We start from the raw sequence: 16,191 nt of genomic DNA on the forward strand, positions 1-16,191 counted from the left end.
GACAACAGGATAGAAAAAAGAAAGTGTTTCAGAAAGAACCAGAGTTAAGACTCCATAAAATTCTACCAAGAAATCAAGTAAGATGAGAAAAGAGAAATGACCATTGGATTTGGCAAAGGGCAGTCATTGGCATCTTTCCTCAGAGAATTTTCAGAGGGGTATTGGAGCCAGTGGAGTGGGTTATTGAGAGACCATGAAGTGAGGAAGTATAGAACAATAACATAGACAGCTCTTTTAGGGAGTTTTACTGTGAAAGGAAGGACAAATGGGAAGATGTAATAGCAAGGGAAGGTTCATAGTCTTGTTTTTTGTTTGTTGTTGTTGTTGTTGTTGTTGTTGTTTTTATAGGAGATTGTTACCTGCCAAAAGAAAGTGATTTATCCTCTCCAATTATTCCCCTACTAAAAATTTTATTCTTTCAATAAAGGCATGACCTGCAAGTAATAGTCATATACATTAAGAATGAAGGAGATACTAGAAAATATGCAAGTTGTCTTTAAATTTTAATTGTCACGGGTGTGTGAGTTCTTGAGTCCCATAACCCTGTTACTAAACAAAGAACGTATACTCCTTTTTGATTCTTTCTTAGATTGTTAAGCATTAACCATTCTAACTGATTTTTATAATCTTTCATATATTAAATTTACTATTTTAATGTTAGTAAGTTAATTATCTATTATCTTGGAAGCCAGATATGAGTGGGGTCACTGTAGTGCTTATGATATTGAGAGGAAAGATAAACTTTAATGAAGTTCATTGCCACTGTGATGGGGAAAGGACTTCCAAGTTTCTTAGTCCCCACTCTGTGCTTGGGTGACATGAAATCTCCAATTGGCTTTTGCTGCTTTCCTACAACTGATCCCCATCTCCTGGCCTCTGCACTGACAGCCATCAGATATGCTCCCTGCAGTTTGACAGGCTGGCATAACAGAGCAGAAGTGCTATGCTAAGAAAAACCAAACCTTAAAACACACACATGAAAGCACTTTGTAGAAACTTGCAAGGAAATACTTTCACAAGCTTTCACTAAAAGAAATGTACCATTTTTCTAGAAATGGGAAAAAGCAAAATGCCAAAGCATAATAGGAGGACCAATGAATAGTATTCTTCACCAAAAAATAGTTGTAGTCATTGGGCTCTGTGTTCCCTGAAGATACTTGTCCATTAATTATAAAGCAGAGTCACAAACCCTAGCCCCTTCAAAGACCATTCGGTGTCTTAGAGCATTAAACAGGCTCATGCTTCCTTGCAGTAGTGAGGGACTTGCCACAGTCAGAGAAGCTCCATCTTGACAGTATTAAATCTGAGCCAATGTTTCTCTTTCTGCTGTATAGATGGAGTCAATGCTGCAACTGGGCCCAGCCCTGCTTCAGAAGAGGCTGTTGAAGTCTGTAAAGATGAAGGTATGAGACCACTTATTATATCTAAAAATCCCAAACTCATAGAAGACCACTTAGATTTTGTTTACATGGGAAAATGAAGCAGTGAGCAAATCTACCTAATTCTCTTAAGCACCTCTATTTCCAACATAATCAAATATCACACCCACTCTGTTTTATTCCATATCTGCCCTTTTCAGAATAAATATATATTTGAATATATTTGTTCCTCTGAAAAGTAACTATTAAATTAAGAAAATGATCAAAATTTTTTTGTTTAAAAAATATGCTTATTTGAAACACCAGAATTAGGCAGTTCTACTGTTTACAGCTACTCATTAGGAGTAAGTTCAAAAGAGTGGCATTTGAGAACCACCTACCAGCAAGCTCCATTATCCAGACATAATAAGAAAGAAAAAAATGTTGAAAGGAATCTATAGAAATAAATCTTTGGCAGGAAAATCATCCCTCATTCTATGAACAGTTACCATGAGAATAAAATGGTGCAGACCCAGGTATCTCCAGAAGAAGAAAAAAGCAAAGGAAAATAATATTTAGGGTCTAGAAAAAAATTTGAGGGAGAAATACTGGGGGCTCATGTGCAGATAGAGTTAAGAAACTTATCTGAAGGAAAAATAGTCCCTTCTTTTCTTTGACCCTAACTGTCTCCACACAAAAAGATAGTATTATTTTATATCTGTCATTGGAGGCTATTAAAAACCCTTCTATAAACAAGATTGTTGTGTTTGTATGAATGGGCATCTAGTAAACCATGGAATCTACTTGGAACTTTTATATAAATATGTTGAATGCATTTTTTTCAGTTTGGAGTAATATAAAAATAGATATATACTTGATATTGATACTTGCTATTCCTTGAATCAGTATTTAGAAAATAAAAGTCATTTTACAATTTTTTTAAAGATTTTATTTATTTATTTGAGAGAGAGAGAGAAAGGAGAGAGAGAGAGAGAGAGAGAGAGAGAGAGCACAGAGGGAGAGTGAAAGGGAAAAGCATAATCCCAGCTGAGCAGGGAGCCCTACATGGGACTTGATCCCAGGACCTTGAGATCATGATCTGAGCCAAAGGCAGATGCTTAACAGACTGAGCTACTCAGGTGCCTTGTTTTATAATTTTAATACTCAGCTATTTGCAAAATGCATTTCATTTCATATTATCTGGTAAATGGGTTTTCCTAAATGAGATGTCCTATGTAATGAGAATAGTTGCTAACATTGTGAACTCTGGGGCTAGATGGTTGAAGCTTAAATCCTGTCTCTGCCACTCAAAACTGATATAACCTTTGACAAGTAACTCAAGGAATTAACAAGTAATGACAAGTAATTAACCTATTTGTGCTTTAGTCTTTCCTCTGTAGAATGAAGACAATAATAATATCTACCTCAAAAAATACCATAGACTTGTCAATTGCACAAACTTTTCACCTGGCACATGTACAGATTGGGCTTCCCAAAGATAGATTCTGTGATGGAGATTAGGAAACAAACATTTATCAGGGAGAGCTCTTAGAATCAACAGCTGTGAAAGAGAAAGAGTCAAAGCAGAACTGGGTAGAAAGGCATTACCAACAGAAGCCATAGCTAGTCTGAAGATAGCGTGACCCTTCTGAGATGTATCATCAGAATGGAAGAGTCAGGTCAGTAAAACCTTCCACTGATAAGTCACCTGATACTGGCTGCCTGGGGAAGAGAGCATGGCCCTCCGTGAGGCAGAGGTCTTCCACTGCGGTAATCCTGGAAGCCTGAGGTTAATGAGGGCTGCTTGCACCTGGGAAAATAAATTCCTCATTCTTAAAGGGGGATCTTGGTTGCCCAACAAGTATATATCACACTATAACTTTCAGTGGTCCTTTTTTGATCATTGTCACTTTTTAAATGAATTCCTTAGCACTTCCCTTCATATTACTCAAATATGTGTTCTTACATGCCTGGTTTTAAAGCCATTTGGTATATCTAAAAATGTAATAATGTAGATATCCACATGGGTTCTGATGAGAAACCACAGGTCAGCTTAGAGAGAGAAATAAACCTGACTCCATCACTCTCATCACTGCATCCACTCCATCACAGTGAAAAGACAGAAAGTGTTGTTCATCTTATGCAAATAACTTTGGACATTCCAGTCATTTGGCTTGTGATAAAAAAAAATTTTTAATGTCATGAAATTGAATGGTGGAGTTTAGGAAACAAGAGATAATCTAAGTACTTCAAACTGCGATATTTCCTGTTGAGCTGTTTGGTTTGGAGATATTACACCTTTGTAGAAACACAGTCTGTGATGTTTCTTGATGCTTTTAGGATCTCACACTATTAATTGCTCATGCCAGGATCAATTTCTCAGAATACTTTTAGGATTTTCTTTACATTAAACTTAATGGTGATGACTCAAGTTCTGTCACATATCACAAATGCAATTCCCTAGTAAGATTAAATGTGAAGTTTTAAGGATTTTACTGAAGTAAATTAATATCCATTAACCTCTTGATCTTGGACAAGGAAAAGTATTTTGAAACCCACATTAACATGTGATCTGGTTTCAATTAAAAATGGGACATATAAGATAAGATTTTTGCTTTTCCCTTCTGAAATAGCATAGACATGAGACCACTGTTATTGATTGATTACCCATCTGTACAAAGCTTAGGCCAAGTGTCTGCCATCTTGACTGATATATACACAGCTTAGAACAAAAAAAGAAATGAATTTGCCATTGAAAGCCTCAAAGACTGAGGTCAAGTTGAGATTAAAAGACAGTCACATGTGTTGTGGATTCATTTCAAACATTCACCATTATTAGCGTTCATGCAGAAATATATCTCCTCCTTGGTGATACCTGTACTATTTATGAGCTCTGCAGTTATAAGATCACTTATAAAAATGCTTATTACACTCTCCAGTTTAAGTGGCAGAATGTTTTTGCTGACCAAAGGTCCTGAAGGAGCCTTTGCTTTCTTGCTTTTGCTTCCAGACTTTGATCTTGCCCCAGCATCTTCTTGGATTTTGGAATCCCTGATATTATGGGCTGAACTTTCTCTCTCTCTCAGTCTCTCTCAATCTCTCTCTCTCTCTCTCTCCAAAATAATTCCCAAAGATTTTGAGATTCACCAGTTATTTCTCAGTTTGCTTGTTGATTGGCTGGATTTACTTTTTTTTTTTTGGATTTACATTTATAACTTTGGTTCTCCCAGGAAACTGGAGTCTTCTAAACTTCCAGGACTGAAAATGAGCAAACAAAAAAATTAGCTGGCTATGTCACTTGGTTTGGAATATTAAAAATTTTTTTAGGGATCCCTGGGTGGCGCAGTGGTTTGGCGCCTGCCTTGGGCCCAGGGCGCGATCCTGGAGACCCGGGATCGAATCCCACGTCGGGCTCCCGGTGCGTGGAGCCTGCTTCTCCCTCTGCCTGTATCTCTGCCTCTCTCTCTCTGTGTGTGACTATCATAAATAAATTTAAAAAAAAATTTTTTTTTTAAGATTTTATTTACTCATTCATGAGAGACGCGGCGGGGCGGGGTGGGGCAGAGACACAGGCAGAGGGAGAAGCAGGCTCCATGCAGGGAGCCTGACATGGGACTGGATCCCAAGTCTCCAGGATCACATCCTGGGCTGAAGGTGGCGCTAAACTGCTGAGCCACCCGGGCTGCCCTGAGATTTTTTAAAAAATTAAAATAGGTATGTGAGAGTTGAAGAATTTCAAGAGAAGTGTCTTCTGGAGTGTCTTCTGTACCCGTGATTTTGTTCAAATGTTCTAGACATATTTCCCACTGGGTACCGAGAATGAATGCTTATTGCCCATTTACCCCACATAACTGCTAACAATGCAAGCTGCTAACAGAAGGAGGTACAACTGATTGGCTGTGGGATCAAGAGCTAGATTGTGCACTGCAGACTGAAGGCACCTGTTCCCAATGACTCATTACAGACCTCCGGTGGGCAGCAGTTGAGTTGGGAGGCTGAGATGTGAGGAGGAGGAACGTTGATGAATAATTCATCCACAGGGTGGGTTCATGCCAAAGATGCCACAGCTAGGACTGAATTGAAAGGTAATGCTGGCCTGAGAAAATATCTGTAGGTTCATAGGAGTTCTGAAGTTATTTTTAAAATAAGGCATGCACTTATCTATTGAGGGATTTCCTTCTCTGCTGGTAAAAACACTATTTATTTAATGGTGGTTTGTACTTTAAATCCTTAAAAACAAACCTAAGAGTACAAATGTTAAGGCTTGTAAAACAACAAATGAAGAGGCATTCAGATGAAAGGGAGTATAAACACAGGAGTAAAATTTATGCCAGGAATATCAAGTTCTCTGGTTGAAACTGCTGCAAAGTTTGTATTATTATTATTATTATTATCACTATTATTCAAGATATAGTCATTCTCCTTAATTCAAGAAGAACTCTCTGTTCTAGTTGTCTCAAGATTCTTAATAGCTCATCCTTACAGCCAAGGCCAAAGCACTTTACTAGAGGGAAAAAAAAGTGCTGTTTCAACACATCCCAATTCTCCTGTCTTATTATTTAATCAGTACCTAATTTGAATTTGAAGGTCAACAAGACCAAATCATATGCTCATTAATATTAAAAGAAAAATCAATTAATGCTCAGGTGCATGCACACCCGAGATTGTATTCCTTTGGAGCTCTGCAAGTCACATCTTTGCTATTTTCATGTTTATGAGGTGCAATGTCACCTGGCAAAGGATTTCCTAACCCTTAATCTAGTTGCAGACCCCCTACAGGTCACAATTTCTGTAGAATAAGAGCAAAGCCAGAGCAGGAGTCAGCCCCACGTGGCGAACAAAAGAGAAAGGATGAAACTATGTATGAGGAAGCAGGTTCAGGTATGTGCAGAAGATAAGCATACATGCTCCCAACCATTGGTCCCTGTAGCCTGGCCAAGTGGTATTGGCTCCAGATGGCTCCGGCCATGTTTCTTTTCCTTGCCTATGTTGTTGCAGATAATGAAAACATTGGACCACCCATGAAATTCCTCTCAGGCTTCTGCAGGCTAATTTTTTTTTCAGCCTTTTTTCTATTCTTGGTGTCTACCGTCCCCCTATTAAGTATAAGTAGTCCTCCCACTACTCACCAAAGTGGGACAAAGTTGTCCCCTGTTCTGGATCTGCATTGGGAGAATGTCTGGATACACTGTAACACTAGAGTTATCACTCCTGAATTTTAAGAGTTTGAAGTGTGGAATCAAAGTCACTGCCCTCTGGCAGCTCAGTGAAGGGGAAAGAACTAAGATGTATGGAGTGTCTCTGGTACTCAGTGTTTTACATTTATGTACAATATATTCTTCATTTCACAAAAGAGTAACCTAAGACTCATAAGCAAGAGAGAAAGGTGTATGTGTGTAGGGGGTGGGGAGAAGAGAACAACTTTATTTATGACTGTTTACTCCCAGCTGATAGTTAAATGATATTTACATTACGGAATCCCACCAAAAGATAGTATTTTGTTCTATTTTTAATATAATATTTATTTTTCTGTTATAAGAATAATACATATTTATTGTAAAATATTTTAAAATGCAGGGAAATATAGAAGGGAAAAGCCTATGATCATTTTCCCTTCAAGGATTAAATTATTTAAAAAAAATGTCTTCATTCTGATTTTTTAGTGAACCATGAATATTTTCCCGTGTCTTTAAATATTCCTCAAAGGCATAATTTTTATTGGAGGCATAATATTTCATCATATGGTTGTCTGACAATTTACATAGCCAGTGTTCTAATGTTAGATTATTGTTATTTACCGTTTTCTATTATAAATAATAAGGAAATGCAGTGCATACATTTTAAATAAATCTCTGTGTATATCTATGATCAGTTCCTCAGGATAAATTCCTGATTGTTTTGATTTACTAGGGAAAAGGTTAAGATATTTTTATTGCTTACATTTATTTTCTTATTTTAACAGTAATGTATGTTTATTATATGAAAAAAACAACCAAAAGAAGAAACAAAAAATATCATCCATAATCTCAATCCCAGGAATAAACATATATAATAGGCTGGTATATAAACTTCTAGTCTCTCTCTAGATTGCTGCAGATAGATGGATAGCTAGATAGACGATAGGTAGATAGATAGATAGATAGATAGATTCTTTTAGGGTATTATTTATTTCAGAGAGAGAAAGGGAAAGGGAGAGAGAACAAGTACAAGTAGGGAGAGAGAAAGAGAGAAAGGAAGAGAGAGAATCCCAAATTGACTCTGCTGAGCCCAATGCAGGGCTTGATCTCATGACTCTGAGATCATGACCTGAGCTGAAACCAAGAGCCAGATGCTCAATCAACTGAGCCCCTCAGGTGCCTGAAACTGTCTTTTAAACATAACGTAGACTGTGAAATTATTTCCATGTCTTTTGACAGTCTAACAACATCACTTAATTGTACATTCCAATAAATGTTTGTACGTTACTTACCCTTCTCCATTTGAGTCATTTCTTTGTTTTCAGTTTTAAATTCTGTAATGGCCAGGAATATTCTTTAATTTTGTAAATGTTCATGATCATTTCTGTTAAAAAAATATATATATATGGAAATGCATACAAATCTCTATCTTTTATATAACGAATAGAGTTTATGGATTCTTTTTTGATTCTTTAAGTAATATATATTCATTATAAAAAATTCAAATAATAAAAGACAGTATATGGAATAGAATTTTTAAAACATGAGCAATCACAGCACCCTGAGATTACTAACATTCACATTTTGAGGACCATCCATCCTTTCATGTATAACTTGTTGGATATAGGCACCCATACAAAATTTTACAAAATTTGATAATATAATGTGTGATTTTAATGCAATTTCCCCCTTTTTATTGTTTGCTTTTTGCTTACGTCCCACCTTCCAATTGTTCAGTGAGGAAAATATACTAATTAAGTATATTTAAGTATATTCTCTTATCCCAACTTCTGGAGTCCAGATTCCAGCTCTACCATGACCTGTGTGACTTTGGGCAAGTTCTTTATTCTCTGTACCTCAGTTTAATATCGAACATTAAAATGAAGCAATCCATTTATACATGTCAAGGAGTGCCTGATACACAGTAGGAAGCTCGGAATTTTCATACATTGTTAAATATACATGTTTTTAATACATATTATATCACATTCTATGCACTTTTCTGAGTCTTATTTTGTTGCAAGCAGCAAAGCTTTGTGGAAATCCCTCCAAGTCATTTTATGTAGACCTAATTCATACATTTTAAAGCTCCTGTGATATTCCATAGCGTGGAAGTACTATAGTATATTCAGCCAGTTTTCTGTGATGAGCAAGCACTTTCTTCCCACTTTATTACTATACAAACAATGCTCTACCCATATATCCTTATAAACAGTGTTTTTGTTTGTATGGGAAAGATTCCAAGAGTGTGAGTTCTGCTTTGAGGAGTTATGTGTTTTTAATAGATACTGCCAAATTGCTTTCCCAAAAGGCTGTAACAATTGGTATTTCCACCGTCAATTGTGATTTTTGCTCTTTTCTAATATTTGCCAGTTCAATGGGTGTAAAGTAATATCTCATTACTTTTAAAAGGTCAGTATTATTATTCCAGTTCTGTGGGTAACTGAGGCTCCAAGTTGAGTAACTGGTCTAGTTACCCAAAAGGTAGAACCAGAATTTGGAAACCAAGTCCACCTAAACCCAAAGCCCATGCTTTTTTTATCACACCATGCTGCTTCCCACATCATGCATTTGGAGCATGAGATACTCCTTGCCAGGGTTGGTTGGGAGTGGGGAGTTGGATGCAGGTAAGTCCAGAGTAGTCAGGGGACCCAAACTAGGTGAGTAGAGCAGCAGGATTGAAGCAACAGTGTGGGGAGTTTGGAGCCAACCTACCTGGTCCACATTGCAGTTTTGACCCTAATCTGATCCTATGATGAGATGCGTGCACAGAAACACCCTATATACCCATATACCAGATATGAAGTCCAAACTCCTTTGTATAATATTCATAATCTTTTCATATAGTCTGCTTCTACACCTTCATGTACCTTGCTTTGTAACCCAGCTCATATAGGTGATATTTCCCAAAACCCATTGGTGTACAACATTTGCCTTTGTCCTCTCACATCTGTTTTCTTTAAGATTTAGAATCATTTCCAATATCTTACCCTTACACGAATCCTTTATTCTATCATTCTTTTTTCCCCCTTCCTTCTCTCCCTCCTTTACTTATTTGCATCAACCATCATTTGAGCAAATATTTTCATGACAAGTATTATACTAAATAATGCAGGGGAGGGACATGCACCTTTTCACCTTTCTTGGTTTCTCTCCTCTCCATTGCATTTCATTCCATGCAATGCTAAACTGTCTCTTCTAGTTTCTTGTCAATTTGTAAAACTTCAAAAATTACCATTGCCTTGTATCATCAATATTAGCTGTATACAGGACTTATCTAACTTACTAGAATGTAAATAACCAAGTCTCATTCATTTGCATGTTCTGTACCAAGCCCCACATGGTGACTTGTGCACAGTAGGTCCTCAATATTGGATATACAGTCTGTAGTAGAAAATGAGCCACTTATAATTGTCCTAATATCATGGCCATTTGGCCAAAATATTTATTACTATTATTAATATTCCTAATACAAGGAATTCCCTTTCAGAATTCTCCTATTTCAGAACTGAATTTTCCCCAAAATGTCATACTGGAGAAACACAAAGGCAAATTCAAGCCAGACTTCCCTATTTGTTTGCTTTCATTTGGATATTCCTCCTGCATCAGAGAACAAAATAAATTTCTTCTAAATGGCAAATATATATAGATTATTTGCTGTGATTGAAGCTCATTATTTATGCTTAATTTATGATGAAACTTTTCCAATAAGCTTTTCAAATGTTTTGATTAAATATGTTTTACATTAGTGAAAGTAGATAAAATCATTTATCTTCTTTTTAGTATTAAAAGTATATTTATCTCCACAATGTAAAATACTCTCAAGTGGCCATTGAAAGTCAAGTAGCAGTTGCTATATGAAAATATACATTTATATAAATATATATTTATATAAAATATACATTTTATATATATTACTTTTCCTTACAAATCAAATGTGACTGTAATTATATATTTGTAACAGTCAATTTAGTTATACAATCTCTTGGGACACATTTCTAAAGATCTGATCAGTGATACTTGGAAACAAAATCATCAGATTAGGATATAGGGATTATTTGAGTGGAGTTGCAATCCCCTTGCCCAACACACAATTTTAGACCCAGACTTAAATCCAAATAGGTCTAAGTTAGTATGAGCATCCCTGTGGTCTATTTTCTGATTCACAGCCTTATTTTGAGTTCTTTTGTGCAAGTCATGCAGCTTTTATGAGCCTCAATTTATTTTGGATTCACAACACCACCACTCTGTGACTTTAGGTAACTTCTTTGGATTGTCCTCAGTTCCTCCTCTGTAAAATGATGATTAATAGTGGTGTGATGCCATAAGGTCCAAATATCAACATTGGAAGAAGTTAATTCCAGCCCTCATGAATGACTTGGAGGGGGTCAAGACTTCAGTGGAGGAAGTAATTGCGATGTGGTAGAAATAGCAAGAGAACTAAAATTACAAGTGGAGCTGGAAGATGGGGCTGAATTGCTGCCATCTCATGAGAAAACTTGAATGGATGGGGAGTCACTTCTTGTGGATAAGCAAAGAAAGTGGTTTCTTGAGATGCAATCTACTCCTGGTGAAGATGACATGAAGACTGTTGAAATGACAACAATGGATTTAGAAGATCACATAAACTTAGATGATAAAGCAGTGGCAGGGTTCAGAAGATTGACTCCAATTGTGAAAGAAGCTCTACTTTGGGCAAAATGCAATGTGTGACAGAGAAATAGATTGTGGAAGGAAGAGTCAATCCATATGGCAAATTTCACTGTTGTGTTAGTTTAAAAATTGCCACAGCCACCCCAACCTTCATCAACTACCAGCCTGGTTAATCAGCAGCCATCAACTTGGAGGCAAGATTACAACTTGATGAAAATTCACATGATGATTAGCTTATTTTTTTAGCAATAAAGTATTTTTTAATTAAGGTACATACATTGTTTTTTTAGGCATAATGCTATTGTACACTTAATAAACTACAGTGTGACGTAAACATGACTTTTATATGCACTGGGAAACTAAAAACTTCATTTGACTTGCTTTATTGCAATATTCACTTTATTGCAGTGCTCTGGAACTAAACCCCACAATATCTCCGAAGTAGATGGAACTCATAGATACAAAGAACAGAAGGGTGGTTGCCAGAGGTGGGGGATGGTGAGTGGGAAAAATGAATGAATTATTTTTGTTTTTATTTTTTTAGTTTTAATAAATGGAATATATTTGTATTTATGAAAGATAAATACTTAGGTCACATTAAAGTACGCCTCAAAGTACATCAGAGAAAGTAACAAAACTTAAAAAGGAAGAAGAAGAAAGCAAACAAAGCACAGCTCCCTTCTGTTACTCAATGATAACATATTTTCAATGACAGAAACTAATTTTTAGCTCTAGTATTATTGGGAGAAAAGCAACATTTTCCAGTGGTCATTAGGTGGTCTGGTGTACAACTTGATGAGAATTTTGTGCCTATTTATACCCTAGTATAATACAATAGATACAATAAAAATTCAGAGTTTAGCTCTAAACATGGACTACTTCTGGGTTCATTTTATGTCATTACCCTTTTCCCATGGGAGCTTCAGAAAGAAAAATGACATGGCTAAGAAAAAAAAAAGTTTTGGAGTGATTTCTTTATAAAGCAAATATATATTATTATTTGAGTTAAAAACTAAATACTGTACTTTAAAGGAGTTTGAAAGGATTTCCAGAGTTAATTCTGAAGATATGTATTTTGGCTACTACATAAGATATGACCTCACTGAAAAACAGAGATCCTGACAGTGATTCATGTAGAACAGCACACGATTGTATTCTAAGTGAGCAAAGACACCAGAGAAAGTTTATGGTAAAGAATTGACTCCACATTCATCAGTGACATTGTGATATTGATATCAGATATTCCCATGTTTAAAATTGTATAGCATATGTCAGGATGTTAGTAAGTGTTCTTTATATAAAGAATGCCACAGTCAAAAATTTTTCAAATCTACAAGGTTAGACAAAGTTGAGTGGTTTCTACAGATTTTTCAGAGCCTTCAACATGCTCATATACACTGAGAAGCTCAAAGTAACTGACCAAATCCCATCAGAAAATGTTCTGCTTCTTACTCTTTTTATATGTAGAATATTTTTAAATCCAAAAAACAATTGGAAAACACTTTGGGAAACAATTCCCCATCCTATTCAAAGGAGTTTAAAACTTTCAAACATTCAATAAATCATGATCACTATAATAATACAAAAAAAGCAATGATAAGATTGCTTTTTAAAAAATGAGGTCTGAATTTCTTAAATTTGTGATACTACAGTGTTAGTGAGGAAACGTTCTCCCAAGTTTCAGAAAAGGATGTAGCCTATCATAGTTTTTGACAATAGATATTTTCACAAGCAGAAATATGTTGTCCTGCCTCGTTCCTAATGATACTTGTTGTCATCTATTCTTTCCACCACTGTTGCCGGGGGGTATATTTATTGCAAGAGACAGAGAGCTCAAAAAGAAAGACAGAGAATGTCTCAGAACAGCTGCATTTCTTAACAAAAAGGAAGGAATAATTGGCTGGCTAGTGGTGGAGACTGGAAGGCATTTTAATCAAGTACAAAGACAAGGTTTACTAACAAGCATTGTTGGCATTTACCGAAAAGTTCGTCTTCCTATTTCATTTAGAAATTTGCCCTGATGTTTTGCACTAGATGTGTCACATTAAAGTGGAAAGACAGGCAGAAGCTATAGTAACACTCACATACACATGTGCACACACAAAACAACTCATGTGCACATGTACACACACGTGTGCACACATTGTGTTTTGAGACTCTAATAAATCTGGGCAAGGCAACACTTCTCCCAGCTTGCTCTATGATTTAGGATGTTTCTGGGCTACTGGCAGACTCATCTAAGTTTTTCAAAAGGCATGTTTCAATAGCCATTAAATTCCTTCAGTTCACCAACTATCCATAAGTACTGTCTACCCCAACCACAGTGTGAAACAGAATCAATTCTAAGTATTCCCTCAATAACTCTACCTTAACTATGTAACAACACACATTTCTGTTAACCTCTTCCTCAGAGTAGACCCGTAAGGAGCTGAGACCACTCTAGCGTCAGGCACTGGATTTTTCTGAATCCCTCTTCACTTTCAGGAAAAGAAGCAACTCTATTTTCTCATTCTGCAGTTTCCTGCTTCCTGTTTTCTGCTGTCTGGGGCTTCCTTCCCACCAGAAGTCCTGGTGTAGACTAGTCTAGAGAACTTGGATCTGTAAGTACTTATCTACTGCCTAAAACCTACGTTGACTAGGATTAGCCAGAAGAGCCTTCTTCTTGACAGCCTTCTTTGTCCATGGTCTGAGCCCTTTCCCATTTTCTCCCTGGCACTTCTGCCAAGGTTCAGCTAAGAGAACATATCTGATCCTGCTCCCAGTTTATTCTGTGAAACATCGATTCTTCCCTCTTTAATGCTTTTGTCCTCCTCCTACCTAATGGGTCTCCTCTTTGAACCATGCTTCCAACCCCACAATCTCTCTTTTTCATCAAGTGTAAGGAAACCAGGAATTTGCTTGTAGTCCATAAGGTGGCCCTATGCCCTGTTTCTTTAAGTACAATTCTAACTGCAAAGATTTTATCTTCTTATCAGACCACATAATATGATTTCTGGAAGGAAAATAATAAAAGAAAAAAATCTTCTTCCTAAGCATAAGCTATGACCCCATGGGAAACTAGATTTGACTGTTGTTTCCACAAGTTTTTGCTAGTTTTTCAAGAGAAAAAAAATGGAGGTGAGATGTCAAAAATAATCATTATATTCCTCTTCCTCACCCTCAAAATACCTTTTCTGTCATGTCATGTTATCTTTGCTAGTTTTTCCTTTACTTTGGAAATTCTTTCAGATGAATAAAGAAATCATGTGTTCTAAGAACTTTGTATATAGATCCTAATTAGTTGGATTTGAATAATAATGGCAATCAGAAAAATATAGTGCCAAAATATCATCATCTCACTTAATTCTTTCAATGACTCTTTTAGATGGACTATGAGTTAGGTAACACTAGCTGCTATAACATAAATGTCAAACTGACACTAGAGAAATTTTTTTCTCATATGCATAAATTCCATGCTGTCATTCAGGGGCTCAACCTGATGGAAGCTTGTGATTTCCAGCCTCTGGCCCTCAAAGTTGTCCTGATTCTTGATATCCAGTTAGCAAATATGGAGGAGAACAAAACAGTTGCACAGCAGGGTTTTTTATAGGCCAGGCCTAAAAGTGTCACCCAGCACTTCTGCCCACTTTTTGTTGGCCAGAACTTGGTCACATGACCCTGGGCTACAGGAGAGATCTTCCTGAGTCCTGCAGGTTTTTCCTTCTCATGTGACTACTAAGATGAGGGAAATGGATTTGATGAATAGGTACCCATTATGTCCGAGAGATGAGTGGTGGTATTATTATTTAGTCACTGTCATCATTGTTATTTCTATTTTATTTTCCTGATTTTACAAATAAAGCAACCAAGATTCAGGACGAGTAACTAGCCCAGGGCTACCCAAGTATTGAGGACAAAAGAATAAACTTGAGACTTTTTGAGAAAAAAAAAAAGTAAAAGTCTTTCATTTCTGTGGGGTTTTTTTCTCCTTATGCTGTGAGTCTGCTCCATATTAAGAAACACACACATAACAGTAAGGCTTTATGGGATACCAGCTAATCCCACAAGGAAAAAGTGAGTGGTAAAAAAAGTGAGTGGAAAAAGTGTGCTTGGGTTTTTTCCACATTTCTGTTTTCAAGGACAATGGTATGTGTTAAGTTGTCTGCTGTATTTTTTTTAAAGATTTATGTATGTATGTATGTATGTATGTATGTATGATTATCTTAGAATCAGAGAGTTCACGAGCAAGCAAGAAGGGGGAGACAGAATCCTCAAGCAGATTCCCCACTGAGCACAGAACCTGACATGGTGTTCAATCCCATGATCCTGAGATCACAACTGGATATCAAGAGTCAGATGCTCAACCAATTAAATCACCCAGGCACCCCCTCTGATATTTTAAAGACAGTAATGCCTAGGACTAAATGATCATATGTTTGGATTTGCATGCTGTTTTACAACCAATTCACTCTATCATTTTTATTCATTCTTTATATCCTTCCTTATTCCAGAATCACATTTAAAGTGGTTCCCTCAAAACTGATACCTGTCATGAACAATGGGGTCTTTACATATGCTAATAAATGAGCAGGTATCACAATAGAGGCTCAAATGGAACTCTGATTCATGAGTTTGCTTATTGGTTTTCCTACTGGCAGATACCTTATTATATCTTGGTCTTGGATTTCACATAGTCGTGTGACACAGATAGCTGGTTTTAATGAGTCTAAGGTCAAGTGTATATATTTGAACCTTATATGAGTCAGCTGACCTATATAGGTAAAAAAAAATAATGGTCATATTAATATATTGTACTTGAATATGATCTCATTTCATAAGTCAAAATAAAGGTGACTGCTCCTAGGCCTCTGCCACTAACAAAACAAAATAAATAGATTACAGCCCACTCTTTTCTTGAATTCCTGTAATACCTTCATGTTTCCCTCAAAGTAAATGTAGACACCTAGCTGTAACCTGGAAGGTACACCATTATAAACTCTACTTGTCTCTCCATTCTTATCTCA

At 36.4% G+C, this 16,191-nt stretch overlaps 1 protein-coding gene across 2 annotated transcripts in view; it reads left to right on the forward strand.

Annotated features, from left to right (window-relative positions):
• The window catches only part of MACROD2 (mono-ADP ribosylhydrolase 2), a 1,912,080-nt gene that overhangs the window by 1,794,532 nt on the left and 101,357 nt on the right, over nucleotides 1–16,191 (forward strand). For both annotated transcript variants that reach the window (XM_041733514.1, XM_041733515.1), the window contains exon 13: nucleotides 1,335–1,403. In XM_041733514.1, coding sequence (XP_041589448.1) covers nucleotides 1,335–1,403 — 69 coding nt within the window. The remainder of the gene's footprint in view (nucleotides 1–1,334; nucleotides 1,404–16,191) is intronic.

This window comes from Vulpes lagopus, chromosome 18 (assembly GCF_018345385.1).
Source record: "Vulpes lagopus strain Blue_001 chromosome 18, ASM1834538v1, whole genome shotgun sequence".
Classification (NCBI taxonomy): Eukaryota; Metazoa; Chordata; class Mammalia; order Carnivora; family Canidae; genus Vulpes; species Vulpes lagopus.